At 51.8% G+C, this 16,451-nt stretch overlaps 2 protein-coding genes across 9 annotated transcripts in view; one reads left to right on the top strand and one right to left on the bottom strand.

The window, feature by feature from the left end:
- LOC105497212 (TEA domain transcription factor 2) overlaps positions 1-16,451 on the top strand; it is a 55,600-nt gene that overhangs the window by 8,476 nt on the left and 30,673 nt on the right. For 2 of the 4 annotated variants that reach the window (XM_071087437.1, XM_071087436.1), the window contains exon 1: positions 14,107-14,151. The exons of 1 other annotated variant lie outside the window; for it this stretch is intronic. The gene's annotated coding sequence lies outside the window, so the exon portion shown is untranslated. Of the gene's footprint in view, positions 1-14,106; positions 14,152-14,222; positions 14,533-16,451 lie in introns of those variants that run through there. One more of the 4 variants, XM_071087438.1, reaches the window with a different exon arrangement.
- Positions 802-16,142, bottom strand: LOC105497209 (dickkopf like acrosomal protein 1). 5 transcript variants are annotated; one of them, XM_071087445.1, is made up of 5 exons: positions 16,122-16,142; positions 11,892-12,064; positions 10,976-11,116; positions 10,740-10,832; positions 802-1,200 (listed from the first exon to the last, which is right to left on the bottom strand). In XM_071087445.1, exons 2-5 carry the CDS (start codon positions 12,042-12,044, stop codon positions 889-891), a joined length of 699 nt encoding a protein of 232 aa, XP_070943546.1. In that variant the 5' UTR covers positions 12,045-12,064; positions 16,122-16,142; the 3' UTR covers positions 802-888. The 5 variants fall into 5 exon arrangements, with proteins under 5 accessions (XP_070943546.1, XP_070943545.1, XP_011766443.2 ...); XM_071087444.1 differs by lacking the exon at positions 16,122-16,142 and adding an exon at positions 13,420-13,560; XM_011768141.3 differs by lacking the exon at positions 16,122-16,142 and adding an exon at positions 12,898-13,049.

Below are 16,451 nucleotides of genomic sequence, written 5' to 3'. Positions count from 1 at the left end.
TCAGTCCCAGAAGCCCAGAATTCGATTCTGCTGAAAATCTGAATGAGCTTGAAAGAAGCTTCTTCCCAGAGCCTCCCAGTGAGAGCTCAGGTGGCTGACACCCTGTGAAACCCAGAGGTGAGGGCTGGTGGAGCCATCCAGGATTTCTGACCAGGATGGTACGTGAAATAATGCATTTGTGTTGTTTTACGTTTCCAAGTTTGTGCCCATTTGTTATGGCAGTAACAGTACAGGGGCCACGTAAACAGACAGGTCTGGAGTGAAAGAGTTGGGGGCCAGGCACAGTGGCTCAAGCCTGTAATCCCAGCACTTTGAGAGGCCGAGGTGAAGGGATCACTTGAGCCCAGGAGTTCAAGATGAGCCTGAGCAACATAGGGAGATCCCTATGTTAAATAATACAACAATTAGCTGGGGGTGGTAGCGCATGCCTGTGGTCCCAGCTACTGAGAGAGGTTGAGGTGGGAGGATCGCCTGAGCCTGGGAGGTCGAGGCTGCAGTGAGCTGTGATTGCGCCACTGCACTCCAGCCTGGGTAACAGAGTGAGACCCTGTTTCCAAAAAAAAAAAAAAAAAAAAAAGCTAAGAGTTGGGAGTGCATACAGGGCTGGAGGTGACAGGGTTGGGTGCTGAGTGGACAGATGGAGCTAGAGCATAGACAATGCCTGAATGAGAAAATCAAGCCTGGTAGACTTAGGCAAGAGCTAGCACAGCCAGCTGTCATGCTCAGAGCTGGGACTGGGGGCCCTTGCCATGGTCCAGTTGGCAGGGGCTTGGGGATAAATGCCGAAAGGAGATGGTGGTGTTAGGTGTAAGAAAGAAATTTATTTCCATATGGTGCTTGGGGCGGGGTCTGATGGGGGTACAGGCAGGTGCTCCCCGGTCCCCACCCCTACACCTGCCGGGAGGGCCTGAGGATGTACAGTAAGTGGGTCTTTCGGGGGGACAGCCTGGAGTGGGAGGAGCTCTCGGTCCCCTCCTCTAGGACATCCTCGTGGGTCCCCTTGCGGAGTCCATCCCGGATGGCCTGCAGGCGGTGTCGCTTCTCACTGAGCCAGTGGCTGCCCTCCAGGGCATCCTGGTGGGACCTCCGCCGTGGCAGCTTAATGATCCAGAAGGCCACCCGGGGATGGAGTTCTGCATGGAAGCTGTCCATGGCCTTCTGGATGGGTACCAGGGCCTCCTTCTCCTCCATCCTGGGTACCTGGGGAGGAAGAACAAGGAGACTCTCTCATACTCCAAATAGCACCCCAGGATGGTCAGTCCCCACTAACCTATTCAGCCCACTTTGCAGATGACAGGATGCTTTGTGGGTTCAAAAGCCCTGTTTGAGGTTTACAAAGCACTTGGGTTTACACTTAAGGATTACAAATAATCTGAGGTTTGTAGAATGCTTTGGGATTGGAAAATTTGTTTGAGGGCTTTCAAAAGGGAGGAAATAGAGCACTTCAGGGATTATAATGCCTGTTGGGATTATAGAGCACTTTAGGATTAAATCCTCTCTGAGGTTTAGAGGGTAGCAGTTTGAAATGTACAAAGCACTTTGGGACTAAAAGCTCTTGGGTTTACTGAAGACTCATGACCATAAATGCAATGTGTGATCCTTCATTGATCATGAATCAAAAGCTTTCAAGGACAGCTTTGAGTCGAGGGAGAAAGTTTGAATATGGACTGAGTGTCTATTCGGTCCTTGCAATTCAAAGGGTGGGCTGCTGTTGTGAGGTATGCAAATTAATAGGTCCCACCCCACCCAGACCTGCTGAGTCAGTCTGCCTTTTAGTAAGATGAGGTCTGAGAAGCCCTGCAGGAGATTGTTAGGTGTTAAATTGTTTCCTTCTGGCCAGACACGGTGGCTGGTGGCTCATGCCTATAATCCCAGTACTTTGCGAGGCTGAGGTGGGCAGATCACTTGAGGTCAGGAGTTTGAGACCATCCTGGCCAACATGACGAAATCCCATCTCTACTAAAAATATGAAAATGAGCTGGGTATGGTGGCACGCTCCTGTAATCCCAGCTACTCGGGAGGCTAAGGCAGGAGAATCACTTGAACCTGGGAGGCAAAGGCTGTAGTGAGTCAAGATCGTGCCATTGCACTCCAGCCTGGGCAACAGAGCAAGATCCAGAAACTATATTCTTTCCTCCCCAGATTCATATTTTGAAATCCTAACCTCTAATACATTAGAATGTGGCCTTATTTAGAACTAGGGTCATTGCAGATATAATTGGTGACGATGAGGTCATTAGGTTGGGCCCTAATCCAACATGACTGGTGTTCTTTTTTTCTTTTTTTTTTTTTGAGATGGAGTCTCGTTCTGTAGCCCAGGCTGGAGTGCAGTGGCACAATCTCAGCTCACTGCAGCCTCCGCCTCCTGGGTTCAAGCAATTCTCCCACCACAGCCTCCAGAATAGCTGGGATTACAGGGGCATGCCACCATGCCAGCTAATTTTTGCATTTTTAGTAGAGACAGGGTTTCACCATGTTGGTCAGGTTGGTCTCGACCTCCTGACCTCAGGTAATCCGCCCGCCAAGCCTCCCAAAGTGCTGGGATTACAGGTGTGAGCCATTGTGCCTGGCCTGTGACTGGTGGTGTTATGCTAGGGGAAAATTCGGACACAAATGCACACAGGGAGTACAGAAGATGGAGACAAAGGCAGAGATCAGGATGATGCTTTCATAACCAAAGAACACCAAAGGTGGCCAGCAAAGCACCAGATTGTCCCTCACAGCCTCAGAAGGAACCAGCCCTGCTGACATCCTGATCTTGAATATCCAGCCTCCAGAATTGTGAGACCATCAATTTCTGTTTGAACCACCCAGTTTGTGGTACTTTGTTACAGTAACCCTAGCAAAGTAATACCACAGTAACAGTTGGATAGGCCAGACATGGTGGCTTATGCCTGTAATCACAGCACTTTGGGAGGTTGAGGCGGGTGGATCACTTGAGGTCAGGAGTTTGACACCAGCCTGGGCAATATGGTGACACCCCATCTCTACTAAAAATACAAAAATTAGCCAGGTTTGGTGGTGTGTGCCTGTAATCCCAACTATTCGGAGGCTGAGGCGGGAGAATCTCTTGAATTTGGGAGGTGGAGGTTGCAGTGACCTGAGATTGTACCACTGCACTCCAGTCTGGGTGACAGAGTGAGACTCCACCTCCAAACAAACAAATAAACACCCAAAACAGTTTGATAGCCACATTTTCTTCGGTGTGAACATGGTACTGTGGGCCAGGTGCGTTGGCTCACGCCTGTAATCCCAGCACTTTGGGATGCCAAGATGGGTGGATCATCTGAGGTTGAGAGTTTGAGAACAGCCTGGCCAACATGGCAAAACCCCGTCTCTACTAAAAATACAAAAATTAGCCAGGAGCGGTAGCACACACCTTTAATCCCAGGTACTCAGGAGGCTAAAGCAGGAGAATCGCTTGACCCCAGGAGATGGAGGTTGTGGTGAGCCGAGATTGTGCCTGGGTAACAGAGTGAGACTTGGTCTCAAAAAAAAATAAAATAAAATAAAGAAACAAAATGGTAGTGTGGTCTTGTGGGAGAATATATCAGTCTCAGGAGTGTCTGCTGAAGTATTTATGGGTGAAGTGTCATGATGTCAGCCGTTTACTGTCATATGGTTCAGAAATAAAAAAAAAAATACAAATAGATAAAATGTTACGAAGCTACAATCTAGGCCGGGGGTTCTCAACCGAAGTTTGGAGAGATTTTTGGGTGTTAAAATCGGTGCAGGTGAGGAGGCTACTTCTCTTTTTTTTTGGAGACAGAGCCTTGCACTGTCACCTGGCTGGAATGTAATGGTACAATCTCGGCTTACTGCAACCTCTGCCTCCCCAGTTCAAGCAATTCTTCTGCCTCAGCCTCTTGAGTAGCTGGGATTACAGGCGCCTGCCACCACGCCCAGCTAACTTTTTGTATTTGTATTTTTTATTTTTTTGAGACAGCGTTTCACTCTTGTCGCCCAGGCTGGAGTGCAATGGCACAATCCCCTCTCACTGCAACCTCTGCCTCCCAGGTTCAAGCATTTCTCCTACCTCAGCCTGCCAAGTAGCTGGGGTTAGAGTTGCCTGCTACCACGCCCTGCTAATTTTTTGTATTTTTGTAGAGACAGGGTTTCACCATGTTGGCCAGGCTGGTCTCGACTTCCTGACCTCAGGTGATCCACCTGCCTTGGCCTGCCAAAGTGCTAGGATTACAGGTGTGAGCCACCATACCCAGCCTATTTATTTACTTATTTTTTGAGACAGAGTTTTGCTCTTGTTGCCCAGGTTGGAGTGCAATGGTGCTATCTTCACTCACTGTGACCTCCACCTCCTGGGTTCAAATGATTCTCCTGCTTCATCCTTCCGAGTAGCTGGGATTACAGGCATGCGCCACCATACCTGGCTAATTTTGTATTTTTAGTAGAGACAGGGTTTCTCCATGTTGGTCAGGCTCGTCTCAAACTCCTGCCCTCAGGTGATCTGCCCGCCTCGGCCTCCCAAAGTGCTGGAATTATAGGCATGAGCCACCGCTCCTGGCCATATTTGTATTTTTTTTTTTTTTTTTTTTTTTTTTTTTTGAGATGGAGTCTCGCTTTGTCGCCCAGGCTGGAGTGCAGTAGCGCGATCTCGGCTCACTGCAAGCTCTGCCTCCCAGGTTCACGCCATTCTCCTGCCTCAGCCTCCTGAGTAGCTGGGACTACAGGTGCCCGCCACCAAGCCTGGCTAATTTCTTTTGTATTTTTAGTAGAGACAGAATTTCACTGTGTTAGCCAGGATGGTCTCAAACTCCTGACCTCATGATCTGCCTGCCTCAACCTCCCAAACTGCTGGGATTACAGGTATGAGCCACCTCGCCTGGCCCCATATTTTGTATTTTTAGTAGAGATGGGGTTTCACTGTGTTAGCCAAGCTGGTCTTGAACTCTTGACCTCATGATCCCCGTCTCTGCCTCCCAAAGTGCTGGGACTACGGGTGTGAGCCACCGTGCCCAGCAGGAGGCAACTTCTCTCTAGTGGGTATAGAGCCCAGGGATATTACCAAACATCCAACAGTGCACAGGGCAGCTCCTACAACAAAGATTATCCAGCTTCACGTGCCAATGATGCCAACCTTGAGAAATTTTGGTTTATGGAAAAGAGACTATAGGGATATTTATTGTATTTTTTTTTTTTTTTTTTTTTTGAGACGGAGTCTCGCTCTGCCACGCAGGCTGGAGTGCAGTGGCCGGATCTCAGCTCACTGCAAGCTCCGCCTCCTGGGTTCACGCCATTCTCCTGCCTCAGCCTCCCGAGTAGCTGGGACTACAGGCGCCCGCCACCTCGCCCGGCTAGTTTTTTGTAGTTTTTAGTAGAGACGGGGTTTCACAGTGTCAGCCAGGATGGTCTCGATCTCCTGACCTCATGATCCGCCCGTCTCGGCCTCCCAAAGTGCTGGGATTACAGGCTTGAGCCACCGCGCCCGGCCATTTTTTTTTTTTTTTTAAAGACACATGCACATGTATGTTTATTGCAGCACTATTCACAATAGCAAAGACTTGGAACCAACCTAAATCTCCATCAGTGATAGACTGGATAAAGAAAATGTGGCACATATATACCATGGAATACTACTTGGCCACAGAAAAGAATGAGTTCATGTCCTTTGCAGGGACATGGATGAAACTGGAAACCATCATTCTCAACAAACCAACACAAGAGTAGAAAACCAAACACTGGCCGGGCGCGGTGGCTCAAGCCTGTAATCCCAGCACTTTGGGAGGCCGAGACGGGCGGATCACGAGGTTGGGAGATCGAGACCATCCTGGCTAACACGGTGAAACCCCGTCTCTACTAAAAAAATACAAAAAACTAGCCGGGCGAGGTGGTGGGCGCCTGTAGTCCCAGCTACTTGGGAGGCTGAGGCAGGAGAATGGCGTAGACCCGGGAGGCAGAGCTTGCAGTGAGCTGAGATGCGGCCACTGCACTCCAGCCTGGGCGACAGAGCGAGACTCCGTCTCAAAAAAAAAAAAAAAAAAAAAAAAAAAAAAAAAAAAAAAAAGGGGAACATCATGCACCAGGGCCTGTTGTGGGTGGGGGGCCAGGGGAGGGATAGCATCAGGAGAAACACTCAATGCAGGTGACAGGCTGATGGGTGCAGCAAAACACCATGGCACATGCACCTGTGCAACAAATCTGCACGTTCTGCACATGCACCCTAGAACCTAAAGTATAATAATTAAAAAAAAACTCATAAAAATACTGTGTCTTAATATAACTTACTGTACCACGGATTTGTTAGAAACTAAGGTAAGTCGGCCGGGCGCGGTGGCTCAAGCCTGTAATCCCAGCACTTTGGGAGGCCGAGACGGGTGGATCACGAGGTCAGGAGATCGAGACCATCCTGGCTAACACGGTGAAACCCCGTCTCTACTAAAAAAATACAAAAAAATTAGCCGGGCGAGGTGGCGGGCGCCTGTAGTCCCAGCTACTCGGGAGGCTGAGGCAGGAGAATGGTGTGAACCCAGGAGGCAGAGCTTGCAGTGAGCTGAGATCGCACCACTGCACTCCAGCCTGGGCAACAGAGCGAGACTCTGTCTCAATAAAAAAAAAATTCTCTTGCCTGTAATCCCAGCACTTTGGGAGGCCAAGGTGGGTGGATCACCCAAGGTCAGGAGTTCAAGACCAGCCCGGCCAACATGGCAAAACCTCTTCTCTACTAAAAATACAAAAAGCAAACAAACAAAAGACACATTAGCCAGATGTTGTAGTGCATGCCTGTTATCCTTGCTCCTTGGGAGGTTGGGGCAGGAGAATTGCTTGAATCTGTGTCAGAATTAAAATGCTTATTTCTTGGTGTCGCAAGGAAAAATCAGCATTCAGACAAAAAGTTTTCTCAGCAAGGCAATTTTACTTTCTGCAGAAAGGGTGCTGCCCATCAGCAATCCTGCCGCAAGAGCACAATGAACAAAGAAAGGCAGGAATATTTGTCCCTTATGTGTTGGGTCCTTACTGCTATGTCCTGTCTCCATTGGTTGGAGCTGGATCTCACAGTCTAAGCTAAACCCAATTAGCTAACAACTTAAAGAACTTTCTTCATAAGTAAAGGCAATGGAGAACAAAGGAAAAGAGGAAGTTGCTTGCGAAAAGACTTAGAGAAGTAATAACATTTCCTAATGAGGAAGGGGCATAAGCTGTGAGCCGGGACATGCTTGAGCATGTCGAGACCAAATATCTTGGTTAAAGTACAAGGACACAGGCCGGGCGCAGTGGCTCACACCTGTAATCCCAGCACTCTGGGAGGCCGAGGCGGGCAGATCATGAGGTCAGGAGATCGAGACCATCCTGGCTAACAAGGTGAAACCCTGTCTCTACTAAAAATACAAAAAATTAGCCGGGCGTGGTGGCGGATGCCTGTAGTCCCAGCTACTAGGGAGACTGAGGCAGAATGGTGTAAACCTGGGAGGTGGAGCTTGCAGTGAGCCGAGATGGCTCCACTGCACTCCAGCCTGGGGATAGAGCAAGACTCCGTCCCAAAAAAAAAAAAAAAAAGTACAAGGACACAGAATGTACTTATTTCCTTATATCTAACAACTACATAAGATACAGTTTAAGAAAGCATTATTAACACAAAGCAAAGAGGCTTAAAAAAAGTTAGTTTTTTTTTTTTTTTTTTTTTTTTTTTTTTGAGACAGAGTCTCGCTCTGCCGCCCAGGCTAGAGTGCAGTGGCCGGATCTCAGCTCACTGCAAGCTCCGCCTCCCGGGTTCACGCCATTCTCCTGCCTCAGCCTCCCGAGTAGCTGGGACTACAGGCGCCCGCCACGTCGCCCGGCTAGTTTTTTGTATTTTTTTAGTAGAGACGGGGTTTCACCGTGTTAGCGAGGATGGTCTCGATCTCCCGACCTCGTGATCCGCCCGTCTCGGCCTCCCAAAGTGCTGGGATTACAGGCTTGAGCCACCGCGCCCGGCCCAAAAAAAGTTAGTTTTAAAAAAACTTATCTCTAACACTTATGATTTATTATTTAATAAAAAAAAAAACTTTACAGAGAAACTTTTTACTTTCCACAACCTGGAAAGTAGAGGTTGCTGTGAGCCAAGATGGCACCACTACATTCCAGCCTGGGTGACACAGGGTGACTCATTTCCAAAATAATAAAATATGTTAAAAAAAAAAAAAAACTTTTCTGTAGGCTTGAAATTTTATTGATTGATTGATTGATTGAGACAGAGTCTCACTCTGTTGCCCAGGCTAGAGTGCAGTGGCATGATCTGGGCCCACTTTAGCCTCAACCTCCTGGTCTCAAGCAATCCTCCCACCTCAGGCTCCTGGGTAGCTGGAACCACAGCACGCACCACCACACCTGGCTGCTTTTTTGATTTTTTTTTTTTTTTTTTTTGGAGACAGAGTCTTACTCTGTCCCCCAGGCTGGAGTGCGTGGCATGATCTTGGCTCACTGCAACCTCTGCCTCCCGGGTTCAAGAAATTCTTCTGCTTCAGCCTTCAGAGTAGCTGGGACTACAGGTGCAGGCCACCATGCCCGGCTAATTTTTCGTATTTTAGTAGAGACAGGTTTCACTGTGTTGCCCAGGCTGTTCTCGAACTCCTGAGCTCAGGCAATCTGCCTGCCTCAGCTTCCCAAAGTGCTGGGATTACAGGCATGAGCCAGAGTGCCTGGCCTACTTTTTAAATTTTTTTGTAGAGATGAGGACTTGCTGTATTGCCCAGGGTGATCTCAAACTCCTGGGCTCAAGTCATCCTTCTGCCTCAGCCTCCCAAAGTTCTGGGATTACAGGTGTAAGCCACTGCGCCTGTCCTGAAATTTTTAAAATAAAATTTTAAATAAACATTTTAAAAATGAAGATATTGCATGGGTGTACATGGGTATCATATGGATTTATCAAGCTCTTTGGGTTTCTTAAAACTTTTCAGGATTAAAAATATCCTGATTTTGCAAAGCACTTCATGATTACAATCACTTGTAGAAGTTTACCAAAGGTGGCCGGGCATGGTGGCTCACACTTGTAATCCCCGCACCTTGGGAGGCCGACGCAGTTGGATCACCTGAGGTCAGGAGTTTGAGACCAGCCTGGCCAACGTGATGAAACCCTGTCTCTCTAAAAATAGAAAAATTAGGCGTGGTGGCAGGTGCCTGTAATCCCAGCTATACAGGAGGCTGAGGCAGGAGAATCGCTTGAACCCGGGAGGTGGAGGTTGTAGTGAGCCAAGATCGCGCCATTGCACTCCAGCCTGGGGAACAAGAGTGAGACTTCAAGAAAAAAAGAAAAGTTTACCAAAGGCGAAATACACAAAGCATTTAGCATTCATAAAGCTCTTCAGTATTAAAAATGACATATTGGGCCAGGCGCAGTGACTCATGCCTATAATCACAGAACTTTGGGAGGCCAAGGCAGGAAGATCACCTGAGGTCAGGAGTTCAAGACCAGCCTGGTCAACATGGTGAAACCCCGTCTACACTAAAAATACAAAAATTAGCCAGACGTGGTGGTGTGTACTTGTAGTCCCAGCTACTTGGGAGGCTAAGTCTGGAGAATCACTTGAACCTCAGTGGCAGAGATTGCAGTGAGCTGAGATTGTGCCATTGCACTGTAGCCTGGGTGACAGGGTGAAACTCCATCTCAAAAAAAAAAAAAAAAAAAAAAAAAAAAAAAAAAAAAATCACATTTTGGGCTGGGTGTGGTGGCTCATGCCTGTAATCCTAGCACTTTGGGAGGCAGAGGTGGGCGGATTGCCTGAGCTCAGGAGTTTGAGACCAGCCTGGGAAACATGGTGAAATCCCGTCTCTACTAAAAATACAAAAATTAGCTGGGTGTGGTGGTCTGTGCGTGTAGTCCCAGCTATTCAGGAGGCTGAGGTGGAAGGATCATTTTAATCTGGGAGGTGGAGGTTGCAGTGAGCTGAGATTGTGCCACTGCACTCCAGCATGGGTGACACAGCAAGACTCCATTCTCAAAAAACAAAACAAAACAACAACAAAAAACATTTTGGAGTTTATAACGGAGATGTTTACCAACCACTTTGGGATAGATTGAAAAATACTCTGAAGTTTGCAGAGCACTTACTTTGAGACAAAAACACACTTTGGGGTGTATGAGGGTGAAGCTTTCCAAGCCCTTAGAATTAAAAACCCTTCTTGGTTTATAAGACATTTTGGTGCTCATAGAAACACTTGACTATTATGTACTTAAAAAAAAAAAAAAAAAAAGAAAACCACTTTGACACTCACAAAGCCCTCTACGGTCTACCAAACCCTTGGGGATGTATTCTGAGGTCGAAAAATCTCATTTCTGACAGTTGGATTGCCCAGCTTGAGAGACGGCAAAACAGGCTCAGAAGGAGGAAGTTCCACACGGAGGAGTAGGAGGGTCAGTTCTTCTTGTCCTCCTAAACTACAGAAAATGTTAGGGCCTCGCCAGGCACGGTGGCTCATGCCTATAATCCCAGCACTTTGGAAGGCCAAGGTGGGCAGATCACTTGAGGTCAGGAGTTTGAGACCAGCCTGACCAATGTGCAGAAACCCTATTTCTACTAAAAAAAATACTAAAAATTAGCCAGGCATGGTGGCGGGCGCCTGTAATTCCAGCTACTAGGGAGCTTGAGGCAGGAGAATTACTTGAACTCGGGAGGCAGAGGTTGCAGTGAGCTGAGATCATGCCACTGCACTCCAGCCTGGGCAACAGAGTGAGACTCTGCTTTAAAAAAGAAAAACAAAAACAAAATGTTTGGGCCTGACACTTTGACGGCGGGGCATGTCCTAACCTTCAAGTCACCCTCGAAGCTCCCCTCTGCTGGTTGGATGGATGCCACCATATTCTCGGAGATCAGCACCTCTCCTGTCTTGTTGTCGGTCATCTGTGAGGATCCGATGAGAGAGTGAGAGCAAACCTGCTTTCCTCCTCTGCCCTCCTTCCCTCCCAACAGATACTGCAGCACGAGGGATGAAGGGATGGAGGGATCCCACAGGGACACCAGGAAGGGCTTCCCTGCATAGGCACCTTGTCGATCTGGAGGTGGCTGGAGAGGGTGTTGTTCCCCAGCTGGTGCTCCTGGTTCTCCTCTTTGTGGTAGTTCCTAGGGAGGCCCCGGAAGTCCATGGGGGCAGAGAAGAAACTGTCTATGCCCCGAAGCAGGTTACCCTGGGGCCAGAGGAGGGACTGGTGAGCTGCTGGACCTCACATCTCCCCAGTACAGCCCCTTCTGCAGCCCTGCTAGGATGCTCCTGAGGCCTGGCCCCAAGTCCCTCCCATCCCCTTTACTTTCTGCCCTCTGATACTTAGGGCCTAACCTCCGGCCTCCATCTCCCATCAATTCTGTCTCTATTCTCAGTCCCATTGCCTTACTATCCCTGTTCCTCTTCTGTCCCCATCCCCCTCTCCTCCTGTCTCTTTCCCCAGTCTCTTGTCTCTGTCCCATCTCCCTCTCTCTTTGCCTGTTACCTTTCCTCTCTTATTTATGCACGTATATCTTTATTTATTTAGAGACAGGGTCTCCCTGTTATGTCATCCAGGCTAGAGTGCAGTGGTGCGATCATGGCTTACTGCAGCCTCGACCTCCTGGGCTCAAGGGATCCTTCTGCCTCAGCCTTCCAAGCAACTGGGATTACAGGCGCATGCACCTGCAACTATTTTTCATATTTTTTTGTACAGATGAGGGTCTCACTATGTTGCCCAGACTGGTCTCCAACTACTGGGCTCAAATGATCCTTCTGCCTCAGCCTCCCAAAGTGCTGCGATTATAGCCTGGGCCCAGCCCCTTCCCTCTTCCTATCTCTTGGTCTCCCTGTTGCCCTCTCTCTCTGTCCCTTTGACTCTCATCCTGCCTGTCCCCCTGCCTGGCCCCGAACCATCTCCCACTCTGCGTCCCTGAACCTCTTCTCAGTACTTCTTTCCCCATCCCTCCGCTATCACTTACTTTCAGGAAAAGTCGGCTGAAGCCTTGGAGTAGGCTCTGGAGGCCTGTAAGACCCAAGGAGCTCTCTTGGGCATCAGCATCGTGGATAGGGGCTGCAGTGGAGGGGGTCACCAGGGCAGAGAGGAGCAGCAGCAGGACCAGCCGATGCCGCATTGTGGGTGCAGACGGGGAGGCTGTGGCAAGGGTCGGGGTCAGAGACCCGGGCAGTGGCCACGCCCCCACCCAAGACGCCCCTCTCCAGCACCTTGCCCAGGCCTCCTCCCCAGTTCAGGCAACTCTCACACCGCGCTCATTTCCCCCACTGCTTCTTTCTTCTATTCCCACACCCTCCATCCTGCCAGGCCCCCTCTTCTCCCAGGTCCGGCTCTTCTGGGTTCTGTCTCATATACTTTTTTTTTTGAGACCGAGACTCTGTCGTCCAGGCTGGAGTACAGTGGCACAATCACGGCTCACTGCAGCCTCGACCTCCCCGGGCTCAGGTGATTCTCCCACCTCAGCCCCCCAAAGTAGCTGGGACCACAGGCGCGCACAACCACGCCCGGCTAATTTTTGTATTTTTTGTAGAGACGGGGTTTCGACACATTGCCCAGGCTGGTCTCGAATTCCTTAAGTGATCCGACCACCTGGGCCTCCCAAAGTGTTGGGATTACAGGCGTAAGCCACAGCACCCGGCCTCATCCAATGGTCTTTTCCTCACTTTCTCCCACATTCACGACCACATCTCAATCCTCACCTTCTCCCATACCCCGCCCCTTCTTCTGGGCTCCGTCTTTATGCTAGACCACAGCCCGGTCACCGGACTCCCGGATTCCGGCCGCCCACGGACTGTTAAACCCGAACAGTTATGGTCTCGAGCCCAGGTCTGGTCCAGAGCGTTGGTTGCGCTACGCGAGCCGTAGCCACGCCCCTATTGTCTGACTATGCTCCAAACTTGCCGGCCTCACCCAGGAGCCCCATGACCACGCCCTTGGTGACAGAGCCACGCCCCATCCTTCGTTCACCACACCTCTTAAGCCAGAGCCGTGAGTTCATTCCCTGGCCACGCCCACGCCGTCAGACCACGCCCCTGTCAGTTGACCTCAGTCCTGGAGACCAAGTCCTGGAGGTGTTCTCTGCGGCCCTCGTTTCGGAGTCCCGCCCTATCTCAGATGGCCACGCCCCTTGGCTGAAAGCCACGCCCCTGCGCTGGGCCCCTCCCCTGCGTCCCAGATCTTGCCCTCAGCACCCCGAGTTCCAGTACTAGGCTCCTCTTACTGGAGACACCTGAGTACGAGCAGCCCTTTTAGTTCTCACTCTAGTTGTGTATCTGTCTCGGAACCTTTTCTCCGTGTCCCTTCTGGTTTTCCCGCTCCGGTTCCACTAAAAAGTCCCGTTCTCTCCGGAAACCCTAAATCCAGCCGTATATTTCATCTGCCAAGGAACCCGGAATCAGACTTCCCTTTTCCATGAGGACCTCAGGTCCGGACTCCAGCCCCCTCTAGTCCCGTAATTTTGAACACCCAGCCCTTCACCCTTAAGGGACCGAGACCTAAGTCATCTTCTCTCAGGCACCAAAGCGCTCTTCCCCGTCCTGGGACAGCCGCCAGCCGTCTCCAGTCCGCTAGAGCCTGTAGATGAGGAATCTGCACCTACGTGGGCCTCCAGTAAACTCCCGGTTGTCCTACCCTCAACTCTTAACTGTGGTGAGGTCACAAGGAAACCATGTTGTCATAGGAATCAGTCAAAACTCATCCCCAGACCCCAATCCTCAAAACAACAACAACACACAAAAAAAACCCTTAGGGCAGAGCAGTAAAGATTCTTTGTATTCGTATCACTTCCACACCCCCAATACACAAACACTAGAGGGTAGCCGGGATTCCAGGTGCCCAGCCCCGTCCCCTCTCAGACCTAGGAGCCCATATCTCCAGCCCCCTCCTCTCTCAGATCCAGGAGTCCCAGCACCCAGCCTCTCCTCCCTCAGACCAGGAGTTCCTGGCTCCTATCAGCCTTTTCCCTCTGACCTGGAGTCCGAACCCCCAAACCCCCTCCTTTCCCAAGCATCCAAATCCTGAGTTCCTACCAGCCCCGAGATAGACTAATCTCTCCCAAAGCAAAAATCCTCCCCCAAACTGTCACCGTCGGATCCCCCTTCCCGCTGTCCGCTGGCCGGGCCCGCCCCCCCCTCCGGTCCCTCCCACTTTTCCCAAACAAAGCTCCCGGCAACTTTCTCCCTCGCAGCGCCCCGCCCGCCCGCGGCTCCCCAGCCCCAGGCCGGGAGGTAGGAAGGCGCCGGCGGGAGTCGGGGATCCTGCTTTGGGGTGTGTGAGTTGGGGTGGGGAGTTGCTGGTTAGGAGGTGAGGCGTGCCTTTGCGGGACCGTCCCTGAATGGTTCGCAGTCTTCTTTTGCCCGGGGGCCCGAATTTGCGCCAGTGACCGAGCCTCAGTGAGGAGTGGGAACTCTGGCGGAGTTAGGGTGCCTGCGGCTGGGTCTGAGTTTGGGCGTGCGCGCAGTAGCGGGTGCGGGCCAAGGGCGCTGGCGGGGTGTGGGGCGTGCGAGTGTCTGCGGCGGTGTCATTTTGGAGTGAGAAGGACCCCGTGTGTAATCTGGGGGGCATTTGGTCCTTCTTACGGAGAAGGGAGGGCCTCTGGGGTGGCCGAGGTGAGGTTACGAGGCTTTCTGGATCTTAAGCCTTGCCTCTTTGGAAGTTTAGGGTCTGGGGCGGGAAATTAGGGGGACCTTTCTTACCCGGCTCCACCGTCCCTTTGTCTGGCCACATGGGGGAGGGCTGGGCTGGGATTTTGGCCTACGGGGGTCCTGAACGCCGCAGCGCCGCTGGGCTTGGCCCGGGGTCTTTGTCTGCTAGGGTCCGCGGGAGGAGGGGAATAGGGGCCTGGACTATGGGGTCCTGGGAAAGCTGTGGAGGATATGGAGCCTCCGGGGAGGCGGGATCTGACTGTATTGGAAAAAGTTTTCCCTGTTCCCGGCCTCCGGAAAGTCGCTGGGAACTTGAGTTGGATCAGAGCCCACGGCGCACGGGGGAGGGGAGGGGCGGGGCCCGGTGCCGGAGGGGAGTCGCCCTGGCCGGCAAGCCCCTCCCCTGATGGGGGTTGTGGGAAGCTGGGGGAGGGGACGCCTGGGCCCTTTGTTCTGGCTCTCCTGATGGCAGGGCGCCCCAGTCCCCCAGCCTGTGGTTCTGTGTGTCTCTCCTGGTCTCGGCCTCAGCTGCTGCCCTGAGTCTCTGTCCCTACCTTCTCTAGGTCTCCGTCTCCCTCTTTCTGGGTCTCTGTTGCCCTCTCTCTGGGTCTCTGTCCCTCTCTCTCTGGGTCTCTGTCTCCCTCTCTCTGTGTCCCTGGCCCCCTCTCTCTGGTCCTTGTCCCCCCCTCCCTGGTCTCTGTCCCCTTCTTTCTGGTCTCTGTCTCTCCCTCTCCCTGGGTCTCTGTCCCTCTCTCTGGGTCTCTGTCCCCCCCATCTCTGTCCCCCCTCCCTCTGGTCTCTGTCTCCCCCCACTGGGTCTCTGTCCCCCCCCGTCTCTGTCCCCCCCCGTCTCTGTCCCCCCTCCCTCTGGTCTCTGTCTCCCCCCACTGGGTCTCTGTCCCCCACCTCACTGGGTCTCTGTCCCCCTCTCTCTCTAGTCTCTGTCCCCCTCTCTCTCTCAGTCTCTGTCCCCCCCCCGCTGGTCTCTGTCCCCCACCTCACTGGGTCTCTGTCCCCCTCTCTCTCTGGGTCTCTGTCCCCCCCCTCGCTGATCTCTGTCCCCCTCTGTCTCTGGGTCTCTGTCTCCCCCCACTGGGTCTCTGTCCCCCTCTCTCTCTGGTCTCTGTCCCCCTCTCTCTCTGGGTCTCTGTCCCCTTCTCTCTCTGAGTCTCTGTTCCCGTCTCTCTAGACCTCCCCTCAGTCTTATTTGGCCCCTCTTCTTTTCTGGCAGCTGCTGCTCACATCCTAGCACCTGTTCTTGGGGTGGGACTGGGAAAGTTTCACCCACACCTTCCTTCCCCACCACTAGCTTTTGCCTCCTGTCTTCTTTTTTTTTTTTTTTTTTTTTTTTGAGACGGAGTCTCGCTCTGTCGCCCAGGCTGGAGTGCAGTGGCGAAATCTCGGCTCACTGCAAGCTCCGCCTCCCGGGTTCACGCCATTCTCCTGCCTCAGCCTCCCGAGTAGCTGGGACTACAGGCGCCCGCCACTGCGCCCGGCTAATTTTTTCTATTTTTAGTAGAGACGGGGTTTCACCACGGTCTCGATCTCCTGACCTTGTGATCCGCCCGCCTCGGCCTTCCAAAGTGCTGGGATTACAGGCGTGAGCCACCGCGCCCGGCCAACCTCCTGTCTTCTTTAAAACCCATAATTCATACCCGAACCTTTAGCCCTCATGGCCCTCGGCATTACTCTGGGGTAATCACTCTGGGGTAATCATTGTGACTTCATCATAATTGAGTTCCTCTGGAAACTCTGAGAACACTCCCATCCTCAGCTTTCCCAGAAACCCAGCTCCTTCTCCTCCCTCAGACTCAGGAGTCCAGGCCCCAGCCCCTCCTCCCTCAGACCCAGGAGTCCAGGCCCCCGGCCCCTCCTCCCTCAGT

Source organism: Macaca nemestrina, chromosome 20 (genome assembly GCF_043159975.1).
Source record: "Macaca nemestrina isolate mMacNem1 chromosome 20, mMacNem.hap1, whole genome shotgun sequence".
NCBI classification, from domain to species: domain Eukaryota; kingdom Metazoa; phylum Chordata; class Mammalia; order Primates; family Cercopithecidae; genus Macaca; species Macaca nemestrina.
Note: the sequence above shows the minus strand (reverse complement) of the source record. Positions and strands in the feature narration are given on the sequence as shown.